Source organism: Rana temporaria, chromosome 7 (assembly GCF_905171775.1).
Source record: "Rana temporaria chromosome 7, aRanTem1.1, whole genome shotgun sequence".
Taxonomy (NCBI): Eukaryota; Metazoa; Chordata; class Amphibia; order Anura; family Ranidae; genus Rana; species Rana temporaria.
The window spans coordinates 40,626,265-40,652,254 of NC_053495.1; the positions used below are offsets into that span (position 1 = coordinate 40,626,265).

The 25,990-nt window shown below is 42.0% G+C and overlaps 1 protein-coding gene across 3 annotated transcripts in view; it reads right to left on the reverse strand.

The window, feature by feature from the left end:
- CACNA2D3 (calcium voltage-gated channel auxiliary subunit alpha2delta 3) overlaps positions 1-25,990 on the reverse strand; it is a 1,177,822-nt gene that overhangs the window by 70,873 nt on the left and 1,080,959 nt on the right. For all 3 annotated transcript variants that reach the window (XM_040359261.1, XM_040359262.1, XM_040359264.1), the window contains 3 exons: positions 13,079-13,154; positions 10,507-10,559; positions 7,903-7,958 (listed from right to left, as the gene is read on the reverse strand). In XM_040359261.1, coding sequence (XP_040215195.1) covers positions 7,903-7,958; positions 10,507-10,559; positions 13,079-13,154 — 185 coding nt within the window. The remainder of the gene's footprint in view (positions 1-7,902; positions 7,959-10,506; positions 10,560-13,078; positions 13,155-25,990) is intronic.

Consider the following 25,990-nt stretch of genomic DNA (forward strand, 5'->3'; position numbering starts at 1 on the left):
GCGTAAGTCGTACGTCCGGCGTAAAGTTATTCCCCATATATGAGGCGCAACCCATGCAAAGGTATGGAACACAAGCCGTCGTATCTTTTGTCGTTTACGGTGTACGTGAATATGACTAGGCGTAGGTTACGTTCATGTCGTAGGCAGTGATCAGGCGTATTTTAGGGAGTAGTTCCAACGTGATTGTGAGCATGCGCACTGGGATGCATCCACGGGACGGCGCATGCGCAGTTGGCGATTCGTATCTGTCTGGCGCTCGGCCCATCATTTGCATGGGGTCACGCCTCATTAGCATGGCTCACGCCCACTTCCACTTTCGACGACTTACGACTTGGAAACCCAGCGCAGATTTGGCAGCACTGGCTTTGTGAATCCAGTGCTTGCCTCTCTGCGCTGCGTCGGCGTAGAGTAAAGAAGATACGCTACGGCGGCATAAATATGCGCCGATGTATGTGAATCCGGGCCATTATATATACTGTATATAAAATACAATTTAAACAAATATACACAACCTCCAAGAAATGCATTTAGTTGTATTACCATCTAAATTTTGCTTAAATGAGACCTGTAATGGGACAAAATATAGGGCTGTTATTGTGAACCCAATGTTAGTCGCCTGGCTGTCATGCTAATCTGATTATGATTAAGAAGGGGGCCCCCAGATCCCCCTCCCCCTATGTGAATAAATATTGGGTACCCATTCACCCAAAAAGTGTCACAAAGTAATAAAAACACAGTTTTTGACAATTCCTTTACTAAAAAATAAAAAAATAGTCCCCCCGATGTAAATCCATCATCAATCATGCCACTGATCGTCCCCTAGACCCGAAAAAGTAAAACAATAAAAACAAAGATGCTCCCGCTGTCAACAAAGTCTGGCTGCCTACTGCATGCAACGTCTGACATTTCTTACATAGGTAAGGGACAGGGCCACCTGGCTATGTCACCTGGTGGTCCCACCCCCCTTGTGATGTCATGGACTGGTGTGTGCTGGGGGTAGGGTTCCCCTTAAAATCCATATCGGACCCGAGAGCCTGGTATGCATTGGGGGGGGGGGGGGGTTTTTTTTTTTTTAACATTTTTACATTTTGCCTTTTTTTTTACTTTCAGCTGTCAGTGGGGAACCCTCTGAAAGCTGATGAGTCATTGGTTGTTAAGGACGGGTGGCCAGCTTCCCAGCTCCTTAGCAACCAGCTATTGTTGGGGCAAACCCCCAGGCTGTTTTTTGACAAATCCCAGCCCGCTCCTTAGCAACCAGCTCAATGCAGTATATTAACGTGTAATAATACGGTTATTACCGATAAATCAAACTGCATACAGTATTTAACACTAAGGCCCAGATTCCTGTACACTGGGCGTATCTCTGCAGCGGCGTAACGTATCCGATTTACGTTACGCCGCCGCAAGTTTTTTCAGGCAAGTGCTTTATTCACAAAGCACTTGCCTGTAAATTTGCGGCGGCGTAGCGTAAATCACCCGGTGGAATTCAAATTTGGCGGGTAGGGGGCGTGTATCATTTAAATGAAGCGTGTCCCCGCGCCGAACGAACTGCGCATGCGCCGTCCGTAAAATATCCCAGTGCGCATTGCTCCAAATGACGTCGCAAGGACGTCATTGGTTTTAACGTGAACGTAAATGACGTCCAGCCCCATTCACGGACAACTTACGCAAACGACGTTACTTTTAAAATTTTGACGCGGGAACGACGGCCATACTTAACATTGGCTGCGCCTCATATAGCAGGGGCAACATTACGCCGGGAAAAGCCTAACGTAAACGTCGTAACTTTACTGCGTCGGCCGCGCGTACGTTCGGGAATTTGCGTATCTAGCTAATTTGCATACTCAACGCAGATTTCGACGGAAGCGCCACCTAGCGGGCAAAAAAAAAAATTGCAGTTTAGATCCGACGGCGTAAGAGACTTATGCCTGTCGGATCTAATGGATATCTATGCGTAACTGATTCTAAGAATCAGTCGCATAGATACGACGGGTCAGATTAGGACTTACGACGGCGTACATGGCGCTACGCCGTCGTAAGTCCTTTGAGAATCTGGCCCTGTATTCTTAGTGAATTGACATTTCACTCTTAGTGAATTGACCCCCATTTCTTCCACACAGAGAGCAAGAGTCCATTCTTACAGCTTACTGACAGGGTACAGGCTTCACTACTGAGGCTGCTTTAAAAAAAAAATATGACTTTGCACAGCTCTTGGTGAAGAGTCTTTTGGCAAGTTTTTATTGATGTCTGATATTGCTTGTTTTGCCTCTTAGTTTAATCTCCATAGGCATACACAAAGAATGCTCTTGAGAGATAGGACATTTTTTTTTGCCCACAGCAATACCCTTGGTGCCACGGGGGTAGGTAGTAAGCTTAAATGTTCCCAGTGGGAACAAAAGTAATAAAACAACCCAACAAAGCATCTTACCCTTCCCCACTCTACCAAAAATGAAAAAAAAAAAAAAGATTTGGATACAGGTACATTTTAATAAGCCAAAGCATTAGTTCCACAGTGAGATATAGGAACATTCCACGTTGAAGGTAATATCAGATTTTTAGGAATGCAGGTGCATCTTACAAAGTCATCAAATTTTTGCTCTTTAGGCTTTCTAACTTGTTTTTCTGCTTAATTTTTCCTTTCCATCTGTTCTATATTTACTGCTCAAGAACTGATTTTTTCGAATCCTTGGCTTCATACCTATGTAGCAACTCTGAGATGGAGGAAAAGGAATTAGTGAAGGTTGGTTTTAACTTAGAAGAACAAACACGTATTTTTCTCTATCAACGTATCCAGTCAAAGTATTTTCCATTTATTATGGAAATCACAGCCACTCTGATGGAGGAGGTATGACAAAATAAACTTTATTGTAGAACAGTTGGCCTCAGGGACTCCAGCTAGACAGCTGGTTCTACATTGGACCACACAAACTCCTGTTTTCTATTGGGGTGGTCTGCCATTCTTCTCCCTATATTTTATTCACAAACTTATTAATTGCACATGTTCCTTTCTCCTAATTGTGTAGAAACATTGTGTTAGAAATGGGCATTGAATTCTTTAAGAGCATTCCAATTGCTACAAACTTTAACTGTAAAAGAACTTAAAGCAGATCTATGAGAAGTAACGAAATTCATAAATATGGTTAACCTGTGGTTAACCTGTGGTTCTGAGGCAGCTGGCGCTTCAGTCCTCTTCTCACCAGTGCTGGAATTTGGGTGGATACTCCTACATCATCAATGCAGGATGACCTGTGGTCATCATGATCCCAGCAAGAGAGGAGGCAACAAGACTGGCGAGAAGGGTGATTTTGTTGTCATTGCAACCATAACTGGTCTAGGGAATGAGACAAAATAGAGCACTACTTACGCTAATTTAGAATTATGCTGTCTTCATCCTTGCTTATTCTAGTTTTAATGATCAGTCCCCTGAAGTTGCTCTTCTTGTCAGTCTTGCTGTTTCCCCTCTCGTTGACATCATCACAGCTAAAGCTGGACTTTTATCTCAGGCACACATCACAACTAGGAATGAGCTTCGAGTTTGAGTCGAACTCATGTTCGACTCGAACATTGCCTGTTCGCCTGTTCGGCGAACAACGAACAATTAGGGGTGTTCGTGGCAAATTCGAAAAGCCGCGGAACACCCTGTTAAAGTCTATTGGAGAAATCTAAAGTGTTAAAAAAAAATGACGTGGGGTTCCCCCCAAATATCCATACCAGACCCTTCAGGTCTGGTGTGGATTTTAAGGGGAACTCCACCCCAAATTTAAAAAAAAATGGCGTGGAGTTCCCCCAAAAATCCACACCAGACCCTTATCCGAGCACGTTAACCTGGCCGGCCGAAAAGAGGGGGGGACAGAGTGCCAGGGGCCAGGTTAACGTGCTCGGATAAGGGTCTGGTGTGGATTTTTGGGGGAACTCCACGCCATTTTTTTTTAAATTTGGGGTGGAGTTCCCCTTAAAATCCACACCAGACCTGAAGGGTCTGGTATGGATATTTGGGGGGAACCCCACGTCATTTTTTTTTTAAATTGACGGCGGGGTTCCCCTTAATATCCATATCAGACCTGAAGGGCCTGTTAATGGAATTTGGGGGGACCCCCAGCTTTTTTATTTTTATTTTTTATGAATGAATCATCTCTGTAATTGCCAGAGCTGACAATTCATTATAGCCGCAAAGCCGGTTTTAAATGCCTTTTTTTCTTTCAGAAATGACACTTTGTGCAGGGACAGTTCTATGTACGGGAAACATGCGCTTTTTCACATGCTGACTTTACACCCCCCCTAGGTACGAAATTTAAAGTAATATTACACTTTTATTGTTTCACTTTTAGCATTATTAAATTCACTGCTCCTGAAAAAAGGCCGTTTTTAAAACTTTTTTTGCATTGATACATGTTTTCTGGGACAGGACCCAGGTCCCCAAACACTTTTTAGGACAATAACTTGCATATTAGCCTTTAAAATGAACACTTTAGATTTCAAATGTTCGAGTCCCATAGACTTTAACAGGGTTCTAATGTTCACACGAACATTTGGTGTGTTCGCAAGTTCTGATGCGAACCGAACAGGGGGGTGTTCGGCTCATCCTTAATCACAACCAGGAAGATCATTCTGCTGCTCCCTGGGACAGCTATAGGGCCAGTGACAATGGGCTTTGGGCTTGTGTCAATGGCATCAGTTTGACATCAGTGTGAGAAACTTCTGAGATAATTCATAATTAATAGGTACAGTAAAGTAGATGTACACATAATTCATGAAATTTGACCTAAGCACATATATCTGTAGTGTTTAATTATCTCCAAAAGCACTTAGTCCTGTGTGTTTCTGCTGTTTTGTTGCTCTCTTATCAACATGATAACTACTGACAAGTTCTCCATCAACTAAGATAAAAGCCAACCTGAAATTTGTGTCAGGGAAGGTTACTATAAATAGATTAGCAGAGAGCTTGTGTTGTCACAGCACAGCTCCGAAAGTATCTTCTTTCCTTTGCCTATGTGGAGTGGGGGTGTGTGCCCTTCCTCTAATCAGCTGTCTTGGCTGTTGGCCAAGAATCCACTCCCTGTGCTGAACAGGAGGAGACAATCTCTAACACAATGTGCACTTTCCAAAGAATATATAAAGCTAAAGACAGCAAATATGCATGTAAAACTTATGTAGGGAGATTGGTTTAATCTCTTTGTATCACATGAGGCTGTTTACTTCACTGGGTATACAGTATGTGAGGGTTTACATTCACTTTAAACCTGTAGTTTTCCATCTTCTGATCTGCATGTGAGCCACTTCAAGTGGATTTTACATGCCCATAGACTTGTATGAGAATGTGAAACCTGTTTGAAATAGGTCCTTATTGCTTCTTGGGTCACCTTGGTCCCTGATCATTGGATAAAGGTGACAACATATTAATTGATTCATTATGAAATCATGCTAATGCTCTAAGTAGGTTGGAGACCCAGAAAGGTGAACCACAAAAAAAAAAAAAGTGTCCTGGCAATGCAGTGTGGCAGGGGTATGTGAGTTACGAGACATGTTTAACAGAATTGCAAACCCTTTTGGGATGTAAAACGTCCTTTTGGGAACCCTTTTGGGACGTAAAACGTATATATAACAAACTCTCTCTATAGTATGCACACTAGAAAATATATTTAGAACTTAGCAATGGTCATTGGTAGGTATGAGCTTGATGTTCATGTTGCATGTAAGTTCGATTCGAACATCAGCTCTTCGTTTGTTCATAGAACAAACAAACATATGGGCTTCCCATGGCAAGTTCCCCTGCCGCGGAGTGCCCCATAATGCACTGTGAGATCGCAGTGTATTGATGGCTGCTGATTGGCCAAAACATGCACCAAACCTGCATGCTTTGGCCAATCACAGTGCGATGTGCTGTGAGAGCCATGATTGGCCAAAGGCAGGTTGCCTTTGGCCAATCATGGTTCAGGGGCTAAGTCCACGCCCCACACTATATAAAGCTGCTGCTTACTTGGCGGCCGTATATAGTGACTGAATGGAGATTAGGGAGGTAGTGTAGTGTGCAGTCAATCAGTGTAGTATATATAATACATTTCAGAGTATAGAGTGCAGTTAGTGTAGTATATATAATACAGTTCAGAGTATATAGTGCAGTCAGTGCAGTATATATAATACAGTTCAGAGTATATAGTGCAGTCAATGTAGTATATATAATACAGTTCAGTGTATATAGTGCAGTCAGTGCAGTATATATAATACAGTTCAGAGTATATAGTGCAGTCAATGTAGTATATATAATACAGTTCAGTGTATATAGTGCAGTCAGTGCAGTATATATAATACAGTTCAGAGTATATAGTGCAGTCTGTGTAGTATACATATAATACAGTTCAGAGTGTAGTGCAGTCGGTGTAGGAAGCAGGCAGATGGGCAGTGTGTCCGGCAGCTTTCTTCCTCATTCTGTGGTGTGTATCACAGCGGCTTCCACTGTGTATGCCCCTCCTCCTCCTAGGCATCTAATAGGATCGCCTGACCTTTCAGCCAATCAGGAAACGGTATCAGACCTCATTGGCGGACAGGTGATTCAGTGTTAGAAAAGCGAATATAGATGATATTATGTGCATGAATCTATCTATTAATCATATAGGGATGACATGGATAGAGGGGGCGGCGCCCGTGCACCCATAATGGACTGCTCTGTGGTGTCTTTTTTTAAATGTTGCATCCTGAGCATGTGCATGTATCGTGGGACTGTGAGCAGGGCCGGATTTCAGACAAGGCCAACAAGGCCAGGTCTTGGGGCGGCAGTGGGTGCAGGGGCGGCACTGCGGCTGAGAGGAGAGGGCACTTTCACTTTCATATCAGGAGTTCCCCCCTGTCATGCGGATGGTGAGAGGAGAAAAAAACAGAGGGAAGAGGAGGCGAGATAGTTCTTGGCAGCAGCAAACCCCCTCCCGGTTCTCAATGTCATTTTCGGCAGCAGCACCCCCCAATGCTCAATGTCATTTTTGGCAGCAACACCCCCCCCCCCCGCTTCTCAGTGTCCTGCCGAAAAAGTCCCCCCCCTGTACTGCGCAGGCGGGGGCGGCATTGAAGGACCCGGCCTTGGGGCAGCAAATGGAGTAAATCCGGGCCTGACTGTGAGGCGCCTGTATGACAGCTTCAGGTTATGATACAGAAACACCAGGGTGTATAGCTCGCTTATAAGTAGGTGTGCCATAATAATGTCGATGCCACATGAACGTGACCCCGCCTGGTCCCGAGCATTAGCAAACGCGAACACCAGAGAGTCTAAAGGAAGGAGAAGAGTGAGAGAGAGCAACAAAGCCCCATATGCACCAGGCGAGTCCGCCCTGCCCACATACCCATTATGTTTAATGTTTTGTCTTCATACGTGATGCGGTTCCTCTATAAGGATTATTCTGTTTGGCTCTTCCCAATTACTATTAATCCATAACTGACTTCTGCATTTATTACATAAAATAGCCCATGCTGCACTCCATGTATATCTTGGTTTATGTGTGCTTTGTGAAACGTGGTATGGTTATACACTGTTAAACCTTTTGCACAGTAAAAAAAAAATTAATGCAGCCACCACATCTGAGCACTGATAAACTGCAATGCATTTTTATTTTTGGGTTAAGATATGCTTTAAGTTACCTTTAGGGCCAGTTCACGCTATTTTCACGCAATTTTCAGTGACTGGCATTTTACCGCACAGTAAAATGACGGTCACCGTTAGGTCACACAGAAAACAATCTGAGGCAGTAAAACAACCTTTAAGAAATAATTTTAATAAATGACACAAAGACTGTGCTATACTGGGTTTAATCCAATTTGCATGAATAAACGTTCGAACGAATTGATATAAACCTAATTCTTTAGCAGAGTGTCATTGCATCAAATGCTGATAGTAAATGGACCTGAATTGCTCACCTTTCACAGAATGTCCTGAATTCCACCAACTGCATAGATTAAATTCTACAAGAAACCTGTAGAGCAACAAAGAGAAAGGTTATTATCAGGGGCGGACTGACAACTCATGGGGCCCCCGGGCAATAGTAGATTGTGGGGCCACCGGGCAATAGAAGATTAAGGAGCCCCCAGGCAATAGGTGATTATGGGGCTCCTGGGAAATAGGAGATTTTAGGGGCCCCCGGGCAATAGGAGATTATGGGGCCACATAGTATATGCATACAGTATACATACACAGACACACAATACACACACACAGTATACACACACACACACACACTGAAAATGTACTGGAGAGGCGGGGCAGCTATAATCTTGTGATTTTTTTAAAAAACACAGATTTTTACATACTGTCCCTGAGGCTGGCAACCCTGATGGGGCCCCCTAGTGGCACGGGGCCCTCGGGCAGTGCCCTAATGCCCGAATGGTCAGTCCGCCCCTGGTTATTATGTTTATATTACATGTTACAGACATCTATGCCCCTAATTCATCAAGCTGCTAAATACTGTTTTGTCCTGGTTCACACTGGTGCCTTTTGACATATGCAATTTGACATGTCAAATCGGCAGTTGATCCAGGGAATATCTAATTGCCTTTTTGGGATCAGGAAGGAATCCCCCCTCCCCCCTTCTCTGGGGCAAATTGGACAATGCTTTATTGTTTGTTTTTTTGCCCTGCTCTGGATCAACTGTGGATATAAGTTAGTGTATATGGAGATTTTTTCGATTTGTGCATTTGTTAGTCGAACTGGTTGGACTTGTGTCTTTTTCTCAACCAGATTAACTATGTGACTATGTATTTCACACAAAGGAAGCAATGCAAAGAGAAAATAGTACTTTTTAAGGCAGGTACATGGCTTTCTTTCCCTGCAGGAGCTAAAAGGACCAAACTTCATAAGAGTTTTGCCTCTGGATCAAGTGTGACTTTGGGGTACTAAGGGTACAAGTTGAACTTGATAAACTCAACTTACAATGGAAACGTTAAATACTCTGTTGGATGCAAAAATGTAACTCAGTATTTTTTGTAATATTTTTTTTGTGTTTGTTATGCATGTTTATACAGTCTACACCCTTAGTACAGGCTCCACATACAATGTACTGTATTTTTAGACATTAACTATTTTTGGAACTTTATTTGGAATTATACCACTGGACTTATATACTTTGTATAATACCTCAGTACTATATCAATATATGGTAAACATTGTTGCCAGTGATATATTTAATTTAGAATACCATGTCCTTGATTGCTAATTACAACACCACAATTAGATTTTTCTTTCATATACATTGATATTGGAATTTCTAGGGCACATTTCCAATAGAGAAGAGAAATAGATTCTTTGATATTTTCAATCAATCAGAAGGCAGTGCAGTCATAAATCCAAAAAATCTAGTTCAGGTTCAGCCATTCTCAACCAACCCTGAAGCCTTGTACACACGACCGAGGAACTTGACGGCCGAAAAACATTGTTTTTCTCGTCAAGTTCCTTGTCAGGCTGTCGAGGAACTCGACAAGGCAATTTAATCCATTCCCGTTGAGGAAATAGAGAACTTGCTCTCTTTTTGGCTCGTCGAGTTTCTCGACAGTTTCCTCGACGAAAATGTACACACGACCGGTTTCCTCGGCAAAAAAATATCTCCCAGCAAGTTTCTTGCTGGTTTTTGCTGAGAAACTCGGTCGTATGTACGAGGCCTAAGGTTTCACCAGACTTTGCTATGTATTCATTGCGCTGTTATTGATTGACCAATGACCTTCCATTTGTTGGTGCTTGCATAGTTCTGAGTCAGTTGCCACTTGGCAGAGCCAGCTACAAGTCACCAATGATCTTTTTAAGCAGTCTGTAAGTTGGCATTCTGAACATCACTGTAAAAGGGGCATTCTTTACACCTGCTGCCAATGTAAGTTGCATTTTTCCACAATAAATTGTTTTCTGCATGGGTTTTGGGAAACCTGAAAGTACCTCTGGGGTAAAATATTGAGAACGATTGATCTAGTTGGCTTAAAAGTTTGACCCATTTGATTTTAAAGGATAACTTTGTGTGACCAACGTGCTTTGACATGGGTTTGTCCAACAGTGTACATAAAATACAAGCTAGAACGTCTTTCACCTGACACAAATGAAACACTTGCTCCTTATTTAGAAAAAAAAAAAACTAGGTGTTTGGGGACTTATGGGATCATATATCACATTATATGGACTGTGTAATTGGAAACAGAGATATGATCTGCCGACATCTCACTAACACCTGACAGCTTGTCCTAAGCCTGACATGAGCATCTGAGGAACTATTTCACAGAACATGAAATCACCAAGTAACACAATGACTCATCGAGATGTTTGATGTATTCACGTGGGCCCACCCAGACAGCAGACGTCCATTACCCACCACACAAGTGAAACCACAATAACAGCAGTTCCTCCAATCTGTCCACTGCAGACATACACATCCAGTGATGCACTTGAATTCTAAATTGTTGGGGATTTATTAATGAGTGTGATGTACTAAACAAGGTTACAACATGCAGAAAGGAAATACTTTGTGGTGGTAAATGAACACTTACAGGATAAGCTCTGTCATTATCCATTTTACTGCAGCAAAGAAGGCATGGTAAGGCTGTGAATGAATTAGAAAAAAAATTAGGTTGACTCAACCCTCCTCATATGTTGGCTTTCTGTTACTATCCATGATGTTAACGGGTTGGTTTGACCCGTGTCTTAAATCAGCCATAAAATACCCTCTGAACAATTATTTATCATCCAATTTGTTTCTTACCTCTTGGTTACCTTGTTAGGCTTCTTTACCCTTGAAAAGATTGGTTTTAATATTTTTGGTGTGACCCCTTAGACCTTTCTTTTGATAGCATACCTCTCATTTTCAAATTAAAAAAATGGTAAAATAAACCTCAATAGAATAGAAATGTATTGGTCCTATGTTTACTTTATTTAGAGAAGAAGACAAGCAGGCAAAGAGATAGGCCCCTCCCTAACTACAGCTCACAGGGTTGAGAGGTGATTGGCTGTCAGTGTTACTAAGCAGAGAGAGTGTTTATGATTTCAGTTTTGGCACTTATTAGTGTCCTATAATCCTATATTATAACTGGGTCAGAATTGACCCTAACACCATAAATGTCTTAATTTTCACCACAGTATTTTATAATTTAGTGAAACGGATTCTTTTTCTATTACATTGTTTAAATAAAGGTTCCTGACAAAGTAAAAAAATCTCGATGCAATAAACAAATTTATGTGATACTTAGACATTCAAAACCTGAAAACTGGTTGGTTCTGACCCTAACATAAGAGGAGGGTTAAAGAGTTTCTCAATGTTGTTGTTTGAAGTATTGATAGAAGGAAAATCAAACCTCTAAATCAGGGGTGTCAAACTCAATTTCATCGTGGGCCGCATCAACAATATGATTGCCCTCAAAAGGGTCGGTTGTATCTGTAAGATTAGATGTCCAGTGCATCCTCTTCCCTTTACTTTAGATGTCAAGAGCCACCCTACCATCAGAGGTTGAGCCCCCCACTCTCCCTTACATCACAGTGTACGCCCCTTTTCTTTATGCTGCTGCTGGGAAAAAGCTGGATGCATTGATTGAAAGCAGAAAGTAGGGGTCTGGATTAGGACCAGAGGAGGGCTGGAGCTCTCCTGCAGCTGCAGGAGAGGTGCGAGGGCCACATGAAATGTCCTGGAGGGCCGGATTCGACCCACTGGCCTTGTGTTTGACATCTATGCTCTAAATAAAGGGTCGGTGTTCACCCTCAAGAATTTTTTAAGTTTTCATTTATTTCATGGTATAGCTACCGTATGTATCGGCCTATAACACGCTCAGGCGTATAACACGCACCCTAACTTTAAGAGGGAAGTTTCAGGAAAAAAACTTTCCACTGCCCCCTGCGTATACCAAACAGTCACAGTTTACTCTCTATTTTCTATGGTAAAAAAGTGAGTGTTATACGCCAATAAATACAGTAATTGATCTGGACATGATCTGCAATGGAATGGTGTTTCATCACTTATTCAAGTGGTTTCTTCAGTTCAAATGAGTATCAGGAATGTTCTCACTATTTATAACTAAGGAAGATGTCTGGATGAGTGAAAACATCTTTAACATTACAAAACAAACCCTGCTGACTTTTATTAACTACTACTGGCGTCCCTCCAAGAGGTGTCACCTTACCTCTGCTACCAGACTTGCTATAATTGAGGAGAATGCATCTTTGGAAAATTAGGCTGGTTACCAAGACCACCTTTGCATGTGGACAAGGCGGTGAGATGGGCTGTCCACTGAATGAACTGCCAGGAGGAAACTATGATGCAGGGAAGGAGGGGAGACTTGCTGGGAGGGCAGGTGGGCATTTGCCTCAAGACAGTGCTAACAAGATATGTTGGGATGGTGGCCTCTAATTGGAGATACTTCAACATTCAGACACTGATCAGCATAGAACCTGAAGTCGGTGACACATTTTGGGCATTATAAAGCTGCCTCTTCCCCCTTCAGACCAGCAATCACAATGTCTGACAAAGCAAAATGTCCCAGCACCATATTCATTCTTGTGGCTCTAAGGAAACTGATACTGAAAGATGTGAAAGGTGTGTCAGAATCAAACATGTAATTAAACCTTTATATGAAAAAAAAACTCATCATCACACCCAACAATCACTGCCTGGCCAACGATTGTAGCACACTTTCTTTAGCCCACAGAAGTTTGTTTCTCCCGTAAAAGGGATAGTTGGTTGTACTTGTCCCCTAGGCCAAATGTTTCCAATCCTCAGGTGTCCTCATGAATAATGGTTTCTAAAGCCCATATGAACCAATTAGACAAAAACATGACATGTTTCCAGGATTGCATGGCAGACACAGTTATACATGAGGTCTAAAGTGGTTTTAACATCAACATCTCAGTTTGTAAAAATATATTTTTCTCATGGCATGAGAATTGGGATTTTAATGGTATCAAATTTGTATAAAATAATGCAACCAGTTATTATATATAAAAAACAGGCCTTGTTATTGTCTATTGAACAAAATTATTAAAAGCGTTAAAAAACAAGTGCAAAGTGATCAGTTTTTCTAAAATTACATATTGTCAACATTTAACAACATTTTTACAAAAATCAGAAATACTTACATCCAATAAACTGTGAGCGCTGTCACTGCTCTCCTTATTTGTTCTGCACATGGCTTGGTAGTCATATAGAGTTATTCTAAAGAAAGAGGTACACAAATATCATATAGGGTAACTAGCAGATAACAATTGATCATATTTTACCAATCACTGGTGGTTGAGTACTGTTTTAGGGCAGGGCATATAACAGACAAATTTGAAAGGAAATTCCAATACCTATAATTAGTTATTATTTCAGATTTTTCAAAATTTTCGGGTTTTCTGGTTATCGAATTTCAGAATTTTCTAATATTCAGAAACTTTTGTTAAATGGGTTTTCGTTAACCCAGATGTTTCCGAATCAACAAATGTGTCGAAATTTGTTAAAAAAAATCATTTGGAACTAAACGAATTGCACATGTATACCAAATATGGGATAATTTCTCGCATTCCCAAAAGATATGAGGAAAGGAACCCTGAGGGGGGCATCCTCTAAAACATGTGGGGGAGACTGATGGGTATATAGGGTGTAATTTGGTGGTTGTCAGGGCTGTCTTTCAGGCAGGCAAAAGGGGAAGCTGCCCTGGGCCCTGTCATTGTTGTGGGACCCCAAGCAGCTACCTCATACTTGCCAACTATCCCAGTTTAAATTCCCTTGTCCCTTGAAGTTTTAGTCCAGTACTGTGTCCTGATATCTCAGTGTGACGTGCTGCTACTAATGCTGCCCAGCTCTGCCCTATTGTTGTGTACAGATGACTCACCTTCAGACCCTGTGTTTAAATGTAAATAACAGCCGAGCGTTTCCCAGAACACAACGGGGGGGTGACGCGGAGGGGCCGGACTCAAAGGTGTCAAATGTGACACCGGAGGGGGGAGGGTTCACTTTTGGGTGAACCTCTGCTTTAAGTCTAGCTGATATTTATTGTATGTATCAGAGCAGGTGGAAAGCAAAATTGATTGTAGGGGCCCCAAGAAAATTTTTGCCCAGGGTCCAATCAAAACTAAAGACGGCCCTGGTGGGTGTGAAGTATCATCTAGTAAATAGTTTTACCAACTGTATTGCCGCGTACACACAATCGGCTTTGGCCCGGCCAAATCACGGAATTCCATCTGAAAAATATAGAACATGTTCTATATCTAAAGTCCGATGGAATTCATCGGAATTTCCGATGAAAAAACTCTGATGGGGCTACACACGATAGGAAAAACAGACTTTTTCCATCGGAAATTCAGATTGTGTGTTATTTACGTAAATTTGTTATACAATCATCCCAATCATCTAGGGATATTGATAAATTAAAGTCTCTTTCCCATTTCTGCATGTATAGTAGCATTTCTTGTGGATCTGTACACACCATATGACCATAGATTTCTGAGATCAGGCCACTTCCTTGTGGAGTTTGATAGCAAATTTGTTCGTAAAAAGAGGGGGGGGGGGGTTGATGACAGATGTTTTATGGTGAGTGGTATAGGAGTGTCTAATAGGCTCCCTCTTGTTATGCATAGGACAACTAATGGTGTATAACTACATCATTGACTTTTGTGTTGTTCCTGACAAGACTACCATGTTTTCACGAAAATAAGATCTACCCAGAAAATAAGACCTAGCGTTATTTTCCAGTTGGGCTGCAATATAAGCCCTGCCCCGAAAATAAGCCCTATTTTAAAATGCTTGTAAAATCCTATAATCCACTCTATTACAGTAGTATATAATGTACAATGTGTGTGTTTCTGTAATATAATTGTGATGAAGAGCTCTGGCAGAAGCGCAGAGCGGCGCTATAACAAAGGTATTTGGCACAATTATATTACAGAAACACACACATTGTACATTTTATGTGTTATATAAAAATAATGCGCTAATATCAACTAATGTTGTAAATAATGTACAGCGTGTGCATAAATGGCCAATACCAGATATACACACTGATATTAAGTGCCAAAACAATCTGGGCCAGTGAAATTGATACAAAAAAAACACAAAGGACAAAACCAATATCACAGTATTGACTTGAGATAGGAAGTCCTATATTGGGCTGAGTGATCCACAGCGCTTCCTCTCACTGTCTCAGGCAGACACTCGAAAAACTCCAAAGTACCACGGCTCATAAGGAGAAAAAGAAAAAACTCATGGTGCAATAATGTATGATAAGGAGGGGGGACAGGGACTACACCATCTGTGTATGCACTCACGAATCCACAGACACATAAAGCTTCTGCTGCTGCTCAGTGTGATGATCTCCTCGTACGGATATGAATCCGTCGATCCCGTCATGTAGGCTCCTCCCCCACGCGTTGCGCCACTGTGACACAACGCGTGTGGGAGGAGCCTAAGTGACGGGATCAACGGATTCATATCCGTATGAGGAGATCATCACACTGAGCGGCAGCAAAAGCTTTATTTGTCCGTGGATTCGTGAGTGCATACACAGATGGTGTACTCCATCCAATTGCATTAGCGCATTATCTTTATATTACACATTCTATTGGTTTAGTTCACCGTTTATATATGCAGCAATATTATTTAGGCATTTTTGTTGTTTTTTCCTTATATTATATGTAGTAGCGCTGTAGTACACTTTTTACATTGTACATTTTATACTACGGTAATAGAGTGAATTATAGGATTTTACAAGCATTTTAACTCTGTTCACACTGGGGATTCCTGCCAGACAGGAAGAGAGCGGGGGAGAGAAGACAGCACATTACATGGTAAGACCTACCCTGAAAATGAGCCCTACTGTGTCTTTTGTTGCCAAAAATAATATAAGACCCAGGCTTATTTTCAGGGAAACACGGTATGTTCAGTATATCTTTTTCTCTGTATTCCTTGTCTTTTGGAAAACGAATAAACATTTTGAAATCGAAAAAAAAAAGTGTCTAATTTGTAAAAATCTGCAGTGTTCACTGTTTGGGGTTTGATATGACGTTTTAAGGGAAGAAAATTATATAAAATTTGAGTTTTCTATGAATTTTGTTAAAAAAAATGAGTTTACAGTTTCAGTATTTTCTGACTGCTTTCCCATCTTCCCTTGGAATTCCTCTTTAAGCACACTGAATGCAATCTATTAGACGGGCACCTAAGAGCAGCCTAATAACGCGGAAGATTGTGACAGAATAATAACGCATAATGTTACATTTTTCATCACTGAAGTAGTTAAACACAAATTATTTCAGGAAACAATTACATCAGTTCCTTTTATCAACATGAAATAGCTGCAAAGTGTTATTTTTTCAAACTACCTTGATGTCATTTTGTTTTTTTAAGGAGTGCTTTGTGGCTACCTGTATCCCTTCCTGCTGATTATAGCAGAGGAACATTGTAATTGTCTGTTTTCTTTTGGAACTAAATTTAAACCCATTAAAGGGGGCAGTCCGCGTCTGATGCTGTTCCCTTCAGCTTTTTTAATATTGGCAGACTTTTTTTTTTCTCCCTTGCTACAGATACCATGCCTAGGGCGTAATGACATATCCAACATCTTATTTTAATCACTGCGCAGAGACTCGTGATATGTCATTACCATCGTTGTCCAAAAGCCGCTTTTTTTTAAAGGTTTTTCAGCGTTGAAAGTACGTCCTTCTGTTTTCATCTATTAATTATTTTGGAGACAGTTTTTTAACAGTAAAAAAAAAAAAGCTTAAAGTGTTACCAAACCCAGTAATATGAAAGTAGTTCATCCGCCCCCCTACATTGCCCACAGCTTATAAATCTTCTTTGTACATTAAAATTCTGCTACTATATACCTTTTTGGATGATCTGTATACCAAGGTTATATGTTAAACAGCACAGTTTCTCCAGTGCTGAGAGGTCAGGTAGGAGGAGATTTCCACTGCAGCCTGCCCACATGTGTGATGTCAATATCATGTGACCTGGCTAGCTCTGAGAACAAGTAAATGTTTTCTCCAACATAAAAGACACAACTGAGCATGTGCAGGTTGGCTACCCTGCCTGTGTTAGCTGGCCTTCCCTAGATAGACAGTGCAGGAGGGGAGGACTATGCACACAGGATAAAACAGCCTTTTTACACAGTGCAGAGGATTAACCCCTTAAGTTCCACAGCGAGTATAACAAGCATGCTATGCTGCATATACATACATATTTTACTGTTGTGGGTTTAGTAACACTTTAAAGTGTATATAACATTTTTTGGGCTATTTTTTATTAGATAGATATGAAATAATGTATATGTCATTTTTGCATTCATTTTTTTTAGCCAGAATGTGGTACCTAAAGTGGAATTCAAGCCCAACTATAACTATTTTTTTAAATTGTTCTCCCCCTTCTTCCTATACTGCCTACCCTGTGTAAAAAAAGATCTGTATACTTACCTTTTCTTAGTCTGCTTTGGTCATGTGTTCTCTGTGTCAGCGGATGGCAGCTGCAGGGGAGAGGAGAGAGTAGTGGCACTGGTTGGACTATAAGGAGAGCCTATGGGTGACGTCACTGCTCTCGGAAATTCCCAGCTGTTGTTGAGTGCTCCATGACATGGGGGAGCTGGAGCTGCAAAATCACATGACTGGACCAGAGTGGACTTAAAAAAGGTAAGTATACAGATCTTTTTACACAAGGTAGAGAGGACAAGAAGGAGGAAAGGGATGGAACATTTTTAAGAAAAGTTATTGTTAGGCTTGAATTCCACTTTCAAAATTGTATTCACATATTTACAGGCTACTATTTGCCCTTTTGTTTGAACACAGTTGTTTACAAACCTCAAATGCTCAAGTTGAAATTTAACACAGAAGTGGATGACTTCTTATTTCAAAGTGTTTTATTTGTCAAACAAGGATTGTATATATACATAAAGCAAAACACATAAAGAAAAAATTAAAACCAGACATAAAACAACAATGTGCAAACTAAAATAAAAATGACCCAGACCATTATAGTGTACCTTAATAGCAGGAATTACCCTTTAAAAAATTGTCTGAAAGACTTTCAGCTTGGAACCTCCAAGATATGATAGATACTAGATTTAATATAAAAAAAAACTTTATTGAAATAAATTTGGAGGCTGTAATTTCTCACCTCCTGAGAATGCTATGCACCTGGATGTCTCTAAATTCAATACTGTGAGTCACTGACCTGAATCAAGCGTGCAGTAAAGTCCCGATCTACAAACCTACTCTACCAATCCTTAGATGTGGTGGCTGCATTTGTTTATCCGCTGACACCCGCAATCACATAGGGACCAATGTATGTCCCTTTTTCATCCGCAAACGGATGGATGAAAAAGCGGACATACGGTCCGCACATCTGAAAGGGGCCTTATTGAAGGTACAACATTTAGCAACATATTGCTACACTTAGACCCCTTTCACACTGAGGGCATATTGCAGGCGCTATAGCGTTAAAAAAATAGCGCCTGCAATCTGCCCTTAAAAAGCTGCTCCATTGTCTCCAGTGTGAAAGCACCAAGGGCTTTCACACTGGAGCGTTGCGCTAGCAGGACAGTAAAAAAAGTCCTGCTAGCCGCATCTTTGGAGCGGTGTGTATACCACTCCTCCACCGCTGCTGCCCATTGAAATCAATGGGACAGTGCGGCTATAGCACCCACAATGCGCTGCTTCAGCAGTGCATTGCAGGCAGTTTTAACCCTTTCTCAGTCGCTAGCGGCAGGGCTGTCTTAAGGAGAGGGCACACCTGGGCACAAAAATAGCGACGTTTTACCGCTGACGCTATGGGCGGCTCAGTGTGAAAGGCCTCTCTTCTCTGTAATACTCTGTAGCTCCTTCTGGAATTTGCTTCTAATCCCCTTGTGGAGGCTTTCATTTGTGGATGGACATTTTATGGTTACACAACCTGGTCACAATGTTATAATCTTTTTATATGGACTATAAACTGAAGGACCTATGAATAAATGGTTGTGGAACAAATCCTTTGAGTTTCCATTATTTCTTATGGAGAAATTTGCTTTGATATACAAGTGCTTTGGATTAGGCCCCGTACACACGGCCGAGGAACTCGACGTGCCAAACACATCGAGTTCCTCGGCCAGTTCAGCCCTGAAGCCGCCGAGGAGCTCGGCGGGAGGAGAGCTCCCATAGAACAACGAGGAAATAGAGAACATGTTCTCTATTTCCTCGTCGAGCTCTTTGTCGGCTTCCTCGGCCGAAAGTGTACACACGACCAGTTTCCTCGGCAGAATTCAGCCAGAAACTCGGTCGGAAGCTGAATTCTGCCGAGGAAACTGGTCGTGTGTACGGGGCCTGACAAGCATGTTTCTGGAACAAATTATGCTCACAATCCAAGGTTTTACTGTAATTGCACAGATCTAACCTTACAAAATAGGAAAGTGTATAAAATTCATCTGTAATCTTGCATTAGATTCAGCAAACTGAATTAGCAATATGAATAAAATGCAGGATTCATCTGATGCCTGTATACACACATAGATAACTTTTTAATTGCCTGTATTTTGTTTGCAATGCCAGTTTAGACTGCAGAATTTAATTACAAAGGGGGTTTCCATTTTTAGCTTGCATTTAAAGAGTAGCAGAGGAGTGAACAGTACTTGAAAAGCCACTGATTACCTGTTTTAAGAAATTTTTACTTGATTGCCCAGGTCCACCTATAAGTGCGTTTCCAGTGCATTTACTCTTCCAAGGGCCACCTTAACTTCCCAAGCTTTTTGCAATAGGCCATAATTATCAGAAATGCAGCTCCCAGGCATCTCAATTGAGTGGCCTAAAACTCTTCCAAATCTTCTCAGTACCTTAACTTTTCTTTAGCGCATTCATGGCTTGAAAGCCTTTCACTTCAATGGAAAGTCCATACACGTCTTCTCAAGCTGTGGACAGGCTTTCCATTTGAAGAGAATGGCATTCAGGCTCCAAAAGCAAAAGATTTTGAGGAGTTGTTGTATGGTACAGGCTGCACACAAATGATTGTCAGGGAACTGATAAGAAGGTATGCCCTGTAGAGAAAACACTGATTGTGGGGGACTTCAAAGAGGTAAGTGCAAGAAAACACACTAAATGGTGGACCTAGGGCAGGGGTGCCCAACCAGTGGCTCAGGGACCACATGTGGCCCGCAGAGCCCTCTGATGTGGCCCGCAACCTCCTGCTCTGGGATGGAATAAAATAGAATAGAATACTGTTATAAAAGGTAAGTTTATCACTAAAATCACAGTGTATATATGGGCATATCTGTTCTTCAGTGGTTACTGGGCTGCTTTCAAACTGATCCACAGGTGTAGAAAAGTGCACCTGTGGGTTACCTGCACTGAACCATAGACTTCTATTACCTGCGAGTTTGGTGTGCTTTCTGAAAGTTCACCACACCTACAGGATATAATGGAAGTCTATGGCAAAGTGCAGCTAACCCGCAGGAAAGACACAGGTGAAGTGTGCTGCACCCGTGATGGGGGTAACAACTGTGCATCAGTGTGAAAGCAGCCTTAGGCCCCTTTCACGTGGTCAGTCTGACCAAATCGGACCCTCCATTCACCTCTAAGGAGCGGAAGATGTAAATGGACTTGTGTCCGTTTACAAACGCCTACCTCCAATCCAATCCGCTCAACAAAAAAAAGGAGTAGAGTGGGCTCTATAGAGTTGAGTGGGCTGCCATCCACCCGCTATGCTCATTGTGGCCCACGACCGGTTACCAAGTCACTTAAGTGGCCCTTGCTCTTCAAAAGGTTGACCACCGTTGACCTAGGGAATCAAAAAAGCAGATCTGAAAAATCTCCAGTTACGCCGCGTAAGTGCAAATATGTGCCGTTGTATCTATGCGCCGGACGTAACTTGCCTACACCAGCGTAGAGTGTGCGTATATTTACGCTGGACGTATTTGGCGCTCCCATTGATTTTCTATTCACATGTGCAAATGAGGGAGATACGCCGATTCATGAACGTACGTCCGTCCGTCCGACGCAGTGCGCGTAAAGTCATACGTCCGGCGTAAAGTTATGCCCCATAAAGGAGGTGTAACTCAGCAGCATCCATGCAAAGGGAACACAAGCCGACGTATTTAACGTAGTTTACGTAGGACGTGAATATGACTAGGAGTAGGTTACGTTCACGTCGTAGGCAGTGATCGGACGTATCTTAGGGAGTAGTTCCGACGTGATTCTGAGCATGCGCACTGGGATGCGTCCACGGGACAGCGCATGCGCCGTTCGTTATTCGTATCTGTCTGGCGCTAGGCCCATCATTTGCATGGGGTCACGCCCACTTCCTTATATGCCGACTTACGCCTGAGAAACCCAGCGCAGATTTGGCAGCACTGGCTTTGTGAATCCAGTGCTTGCCTCTATGCGCTGCGTCGGCGTAGCGTTAAGAAGATACGCTACGGCGGCATAAATATGCGCCGCTGTTTGTGAATCTGGGCCCTAGTTCTTTAACAATGTGTTACTATTCCTAAACCCACCAACATCTACTAAGACTTGACATATCAGCCACTCATAAGGAGAAGTAATATTATGTAATCATAGTTAATTGTGAAGCTCAAACTAATAGATTGGGAACCTCGATGTCAGCTCCACCTTTCAATTTTTTTACATTAAGTCTGTACATTTTTTTTTGTAAAAGTAATTTCTACAAGATATTTAAAGAATCCTTCTAGGTTTGAACTGACACATTGTAGAATAAAAAGGCATATCCCCCTGGAAAATATTTTATTGCTGAGATCACTGGTGCAAAGACGGCACCTTTATTGCTTTGCATTTACTGTACAAAGCAATGTTTACACTGTACATTGTGTGAAAACTTAAATGCCGTTTGACAGGGGAAGAGGAAATTTGAGTAATTACCAGACTACAAAGTCTTTCCCTGCTTTTGATGTGCTATTATGTTAGAAGCCTGGACGTGCCACATGGATATAATATTTGCAGTGTTTGAATGAATTTTTAGCTGGTGATATCTGTACCGAAATAATAGATGAAAGGTGGATACTGTATATAATTTTGTAGCTGGGATAACAAAAGTTCTTTTTCCTTGTACATTGGTGGAATCTAAGAAAAATACAGACAAGCATTAGGACTGTCTAAAGGCCTGTACACACAATCGAATATTCCAACAACAATTGTCCGACGGACGTGTTTTGTCAGACAATACGACCGTCTGTATGCTCTATCGGACAATTGTTGTCGGAATTTCCGACACCACATGTTGGCTTTGCATGCTCTCAAATTGTCCGACAACAAATGTGTTACGTCGGATCATCCAATTGTGTGTACACAAATAAACACAAAAAAAAAGTACAAACACGCATTCTCCGAACCAATGCTAACCATAATGCCGGGTACAGACGAGAGGATTTATCCGCGGAAACGGTCCTCCGGACCGTATCCGCGGATAAATCCTCTGGCGGATTTTGATCTCCTGGTTGTACTAACCAGGAGATCAAAATCCCCGCGGAATTCCATCCGCGTTGATGTGTCGCGACGCTGTCATATAAGGATATCCACGCATGCGTCGAATCATTACGATGCATGCGAGGGAGGGAATCGGACGGATCGATCCGGTGAGTCTGTACAGACCACCGGATCGATCCGCTGGAGCCGATTCCAGCGGATAGATTTCTTAGCATGCTAAGAAATTTTTATCCGCTGGAAATCGGTCGGCCCGAAAAAAATCAGCGGAAAAATATCCGCTGGGTTGTACACACCAGCGGATCTATCCGCTGGAACTGATCCGCAGATCAATTCCAGCGGATAGATCCTCTCGTGTGTACGGGGCCTAAGACAACATTAGCAGTATTTGCCCAAAGGGTGGCGCTAAAGAGCAGAAAATAGGCTGAAAATATTCTGCTGTCTGTATGCATACCAAGTTCATGGACAACGCCCTTTGGACAAAAATCCATGGATTTGTCCGATGGAAGTCCAATCGTGTGGCTTTATAGTGACATAAAAGTATGGAGTGGCATAACAGATCAAATCTAGGTTTAGCTGCTTCTTGGAAACTCTGATTGGTTGTAAGCAGGACTGAAGGTTAGTGGTGGAAGGGAGCTTCCAGGCCTCCAGAACCACAGGCCTAGACACATTTTTGACCAGTGTGCACCTTCTTGCTAAACCACAGCTTTGCATGTAAAATACACACCAATTCATCAGCCCTAGCTTCTTGCAGGAGGTTTCTAAATGCTTCTTTACCTTGTCTCTATCTACTTCTTCTTTTTATTTTTTTTATTTTACTAGTGCTAGTAGTTGCTTTGTCAGTCCCATGACCAACGCCTCTTTACTTAGTGACCAGGGGATTTTCTTCCAGGTTTAATGGGGCTGTCATCACCATTCTTAAGGAGCCCCCTTGCAGTTTGTTGAGGTCTGCTTTTTTCTGGCCCTTTGATTTTGATATGTTTGGTTTGGAAAGCCCAGCAAAGACTTTACTCTCTTGCCAACCTAGCTCTCAGGGTCATACAGGGACACATAAGCCTCCACCCTAAAACATAGCTGCAGTCTCCATAGAGGAACATCAAAAAATACACTAGAACATTCCTGTAAACATGACCCATCTGCCATATCTGGTAGAGAAGTTATGTGTGGGTATGGACACCAGTGGCAACTCCATATTTTTCCATCTGTCTGCAGACGATCCCCGCCAAGCAAGCGGATATTTAAGGAACAGATCCTCACGGGATCCGATAGTGTGAAAGGGCCCTTAACCACTTAAGCCCCGGACCATTTTGTAGCTAAATGCCCAGGCCAGGTTTTGCGATTCGGCACTGCGTCGGTTTAACAGACAATTGCGCGGTCGTGCGACGTGACTCCCAAACAAAATTGGCGTCCTTTTTTCCCCACAAATAGAGCTTTCTTTTGGTGGTATTTGATCACCTTTGCGGTTTTTATTTTTTGCGCTATAAACAAAAATAGAGCAACAATTTTGAAAAAAATTCAATATTTTTTACTTTTTGCTGTAATAAATGTCCCCCAAAAACATATATAACATTTTTTTTCTTCCTCAGTTTAGGCCGATACGTATTCTTCTACCTATTTTTGGCAAAAAAAATCGCACTAAGCGTTTATCGATTGGTTTGTGCAAAATTTATAGCGTTTACAAAATAGGGGATATTTTTATTGCATTTTTATTAATTTTTTTTTTTACTACTAATGGCGGCGATCAGCGATTTTGTTCGTGACTGCGACATTATGGCGGGCAACACTTCGGACAATTTTGACACATTTTTGGGACCATTGTCATTTTCACAGCAAAAAATGCATTTAAATTGCATTGTTTACTGTGAAAATGACAGTTGCAGTTTGGGAGTTAACCACAGGTGGCGCTGTAGGAGTTAGTGTTCACCTAGTGTGTGTTTACAACAGTAGGGGGGTGTGGCTGTAGGTCTGACGTCATCGATTGTGTCTCCCCTATATCGGACCCCCGACCCGCGCAAAGGCAAGGACGTATATATACGCCCATCTGCCTGTCCGTGCCATTTTGCGGACGTAAATAGTCGTGCGGCGGGCGTTACGTGGTTAAAGTGTTACTAAACCCCCCCCCCCCCCGATTACCTGATCTGACAGCTAGTGGGGATCCCCCCCCCCCCATTAGCTGTCACAATTTTAAAAAGAGGGGGCAGAGCCCGTTCGGCTGCTTCACTCATTTGCATGTAAATGGAAAACTACAAGGTCCAGCAGCCTTTGTAGTTGTTGGCTTGTAGTTTTCAATGAACTACCACTGTGCTGTGGAGCGCCATGGTAGTTTATTCTCTCTTCTTGTCAGATTCTATCTGCTTGCCCACATGGGATGTACCGGCACACAGATACACTGGCAGATCTGCTGGAGACCTTTATAGCATCATCTGCTGATCGCTGGCACAATGCTTTACAGGCTCAATAAAAAAAAGAATAAATGCACAGTTTTACCAGCAAAAAATGTGCGTTTATAATTTTTTTCTAAAAAGTGAACTTATCCTTTAAAGCTTGTAGGAGTAGTTTTTTATTCTCCACTGACCGTCCTATGAGGCTACATAACCCCTGATTTTCTGTCTGGACAGTTCTGATTGGTCCTGTGGTGATTGCAAAAAACTAAACAGAGTGATAGTTCACCTTTTTATTTTCTGTTAATAGATGATCTAACACTTTATATAATTGAAGTAATTTAGCTACCATTTTCAAATGGAGGTCAGAAATAACAGCCAACATATTTATCTCAATATAACCTTGCTTTATAAGTAAATTATATGAAGCCAGAAAGCCTTTTCCACTTTTTGCCCTATTAGCTTCACTCTGGGAAACAGACCCATCTGGGATTGTCAGTCTCCTGGGACCTCCTACTGACCACCCCAAATTATAGGAGATAGTACAGGATGTGGAGATCCGCAGGAGGAGCCAGTAAGGCCTCGTACACACGATAGGTTAAGCAGAGGACAACGGTCTGATGGACCGTTTTCATTGGTCAAAACCGATCGTGTGTGGGCCCCATAGGTTATTTAACCATCGGTTAAAAAAAAGCCAACTTGCTTTAAATTTAACCAATGGATTCCTAACCGATAGGTCAAAACCGATCGTTAGTAGGCACAACCATCGGTTAAAAATCCACGCATGCTCAGAATCTAGTCGACGCATGCTTGGAAGCATTGAACTTTTTTTTTTCAGCACGTCGTTGTGTTTTACGTCACCGCGTTCTGACACAATCTTTTTTTAACCGATGGTGACCATCAGTCAGCTTCATCGGTTAACCGGTGAAAACAGTCCATCAGACTGTTCTCATCGGATGGACTGATCGTATGTACGCGGCTTAAGAGCTGCTGGGCATTCAACATATCCACACTCCAGATGTATCGGTTTCCCAGCAGACTATGGTGGACCTTTTTTCACCAACAGAATATCGTTCACCAGCTCATGTGGTGGTAAAAATAAAGTATTCCCTCTCTTCTTTATAGGTAGGGGCTGGCTTCCTACCTATGAATATAACATGATTGTGTTAATGTGATACAGATTCTCCCATCATTTGAATTGCATCTACTGCACACAATGAATTTAAGGTGTTCACTTGGCTTT